This window comes from Myotis davidii, unplaced genomic scaffold (genome assembly GCF_000327345.1).
Source record: "Myotis davidii unplaced genomic scaffold, ASM32734v1 scaffold399, whole genome shotgun sequence".
In the NCBI taxonomy this organism is placed as follows: Eukaryota; Metazoa; Chordata; class Mammalia; order Chiroptera; family Vespertilionidae; genus Myotis; species Myotis davidii.
Window position 1 is genome coordinate 1,882,619 of NW_006292094.1, and position 3,537 is coordinate 1,886,155.

The 3,537-nt window shown below is 60.7% G+C and overlaps 1 protein-coding gene across 1 annotated transcript in view; it reads right to left on the reverse strand.

Annotated features, from left to right (window-relative positions):
- Positions 1-3,193, reverse strand: part of SH3PXD2B (SH3 and PX domains 2B) — a 68,632-nt gene extending 65,439 nt beyond the window's left edge. Inside the window, exon 1 of the mRNA XM_015565137.1 lies at positions 3,140-3,193. Coding sequence (XP_015420623.1) covers positions 3,140-3,193 — 54 coding nt within the window. The remainder of the gene's footprint in view (positions 1-3,139) is intronic.
- Positions 3,194-3,537: the final 344 nt, after the last annotated feature.

A 3,537-nucleotide genomic window follows, 5' to 3' on the forward strand; every position in this document is an offset into this window, starting at 1 on the left:
GGAAAGAGAGAAGGAGCCGAGAGCACTGGCAGTTGGACGGGCTCTGCAGGCTTAACTAATGGGAAACATGATTCTGCTGGTCCCGTGGCGCCCACGAGCTCCCTCGGTTCCATCTGTCGGTCTCCCCAGCTGTCTGCCCAACATCTGGCCTATGTACGTCAGTGCTCCCCATCTCTTTCAGGAATTGCAACACCCCTGCTGAGTTTGGGTTCCCACCGCCGCAGAGCCCGCCGCCGCCGGAAGTGCTGGAGAGCACGTGTTTATCGTTTAGAGATACTCCCGGAGAATGCTGCCAAGTGCCCAGGCGCCGTGGGGACCTGGGAGGGAATCACGGGGCGCCAGAGTGAGGTGGGGCCACGGTGACGAGGACGCGAGACAGAATCAGCGACCACGCTGGGGAATGCGCAGCCACGCGGGCGCTGTGCCGGGTGCTTTAGGGAGACACAGTGCCACCCTCGTGAAAGGCCGGCTGGACGGAGAGGAGGAGACCCAGGCACAGAGCGGGGTGGCGGGGCCAGGCGTGAGGTCATGCAGCTGGGAAGCGGGTGATTCAGATTCAATCCCAGCCCCTCAGCCTCTGAGATGCCTTCCCCCCCACCCAGCTCCCCGAGGCCAGGCCCCGGGTGCCCTGGCCCCAGGCCAGACGTTCCTGCCCCCACGTCAGCCTCAGGAAGCACCAAGCTCGGGCGCCATAGCAAGTGACACACTGGGGGTGGCCAGCTGCCAACTTTTCTTTTTTTTCTCAATCTTTTCAATTAAGTGAATGCTTGGAATGCGGCCCACACACAAGTGCTTGCGGTGCAAGTGGCAGAGGGGGTGCTGTGGTTTAGGGCCGTGTCTCTCGGCTCCTCGTCTGTCCGTGGGGCACGCAGTGAACACGCAGGTGGACGGTGGGGCGGAGGGCTGACCGTGCCTGCATGCAGAGGGGAGCCAGGCTGGGAGTAGGAGGGGGAACGCTTTCTCTAAAGTGAAAATCGAACTGCGTCTCGGTGCTCATGGAAACATTTCATTCATTCAGCCAATAGGCAGAGCACCTACTGCATGCCAGGCTCCCTCCCGAGGGGTGGGGACGTGGCTGTGAATGAGGAAGACAGAAGCCCTGCCCTTCTGGAGCTTTCAGCCTTGTCGGGGGAAGACACAGAGGCACATACGGGGCTAAAGGGGCCTCTTCCTGCCCCGACCTGGCCAGGATCTCCGGTGCCGCCGTGCCCTGCACACACCACCACACCACACCACGCCGTGCCCTGCACACACCACCACACCACGCCGTGCCCTGCACGCACCACCACACCACGCCGTGCCCTGCACGCACCACCACACCATGCCGTGCCCTGCACGCACCACGCCTCGGGCGGGAATGCCTCCCTCTTGGCCCGCTTAGCCATTCACTTCTCAGGTGTCAGCTTCCATTCCTTTTGGCGCGCATTCCTCTGCTGTGCTGTTCTATTTGGGACTGGCACCCTCCCCTGGGAGCCGCAAGGGGCAGGGACTGGGTCTGCCTAGTTTGCCTCCGTCCTCCCAGGGCCTGCTGACACTGGGCCCTCAGGAAATATCTGGTGGAAAACAAACTGGCAGATGGACAGACAGGCAGATGGACAAAGAGCCAAGACAGGGCCACACAGTCCGACGTCAAGGTGACGACCTCCCTGGAGTCTCCTGGTGTCTGGAGTGACAATGCTCTTGAAACGGCTGAGTGAACAGCTCAGCTGCCGGGGCGCTGGAGACAGAACCGCTTTGTGACAGAGGAGAACAGAGGCAGGGCCGGCCCTGGGAGGCAAGTCCATGTCCCCCCTGCCCCCCGGGGTTGCTCTGAACGGCAAAGGAGAAAAGGACGGCATGGGGGCAACCGCAGCTCCAAGAGGAAGCATCAGCCACCGCGTTAAGCCAGGCCGCTCTGGGGGTTCTTTGGGGGTGACGGGACTGTCCTGCATCCTGGCTGCGCTGGTGGCCACAGAGCCTCTGTGCGCATAAAACCTCCTACAACGCTGAACCGAAAACGGGAACGTTCCTGAATGCATGTCAATCAAAAATTTAAATAATGCTCATTCTTTAATGTCATGGGGGGGAGGACAGGCACTAGCTTCAGAGTCGCGGGGTACCTCGGCTCTATCGCCTGAAATGTCTGTGTGACGTTGCAGGTCACTTCACGGCCCAAGCCTCCACTTTGTCATCTGCGCAATGGACAGAACAAACAGTACCCACTCTCTCGGGCTGGCCGAGGAGGGAGCGAGCGAGTGCACGCCAGGCGATGGGCACGCTGTCCGACTCCGGCAGCTGGCAGGGCCGTCACTGGTGACCCCGAGTCACAGGCGGGGCACCAGAGGCTCGGACGGCGTCTGCTCCCCTGGGCCAACACAAGTCTTTCAGGATGAGCTGTGTGAATAGGCAGAGTCGGGACTGCCACGCTGTGACGCCGATCGGCTGCCCCACCTGTGTACCCGCACATACAGGGCTGCCCGCCCTTGGACCCCTCGCTGCCAGAGTCTTATGCAGACGGCGGGCGGCGGGAACCACTTCCAGGGCAGGCCGGCTGAGCACGTCCATCCTTCTAAACATGGAACTGGTGGAAACACACCCTGGTCCGGGCGTGCGGCTCCGCCGGGACCTCTGGCTGCCAACTCCCGTCCTCGCACACATCTGGCCCAAAGCGGCACGGGAACTTTCCAATGGCAAGCAGAGGTGCTGGCAGCTGCAACCCAGGCTCGGCCGAAACCAACCTGCAGGCTGGCTTTCTAGGAAAGCCTCCAGGGCAGGCGCTCAGGGCTTGCGGAGACCTCCAAGGCTGCCAGGCCTCCCTCCCAGGAGCCCAGGACAACACAGGAAACAGCTGAGAGATTTCAAGTCGGCGCCTCGCCTGTGTTTGTGTTCACAGCGCTGCCTAGAGAGAACTGGGCAGCCAGCAAGAGCACCCACTGTGTGCAAGGCAGACAGGTGGCAGGGGTAAGGCTGTCCAAGTAATGAAAAAGCATCAAAGGAGGTTAATGAGGGGGAAAGGAGGACCTATGTAATACTTTCAACAATAAACATAAAAAAAAGAGTCAAAATGGGCCACATCACTAGGCCTGATAGGACATTACACTAAGGACTTCATTTATGTTATGTCACGGGATCTGAGACTCAGGAAGGGTGGCTGGCTTACCGGAGGCCACACGGCCAGCATGTAACAGCCAAAAACTAGCCCACGCTGCGACATGGTGGGAAAAGCCCAGGATACGGCTCTCACCTAAAGGGCCCAGCACAGTGCCTGGCGCATAGCAGGTACTTGAGAGAAGACATTAGAATTCTCTCACAGGCCACAGGTCCCCCAACAGCACTCTAGAGCCACCACGGGAGCGCGGGGTTGAGAGGGGCTATTTCTGCGGGTGGAGCTCGGAGAGGCTCGAGGAAAAACAACTCTCTGGGTCCTGAGGGGTGAGCGGGACGGTGCCCCCCTGGGTGACAGGCAGGAAGAGGCCAGCTAAGATGGTCTTGGATCCTCCCTGAACAACCACCCCTCCCCCAAGTCCAGCCTCGTCTTCCTGCCGGCGGGGCTTGGGG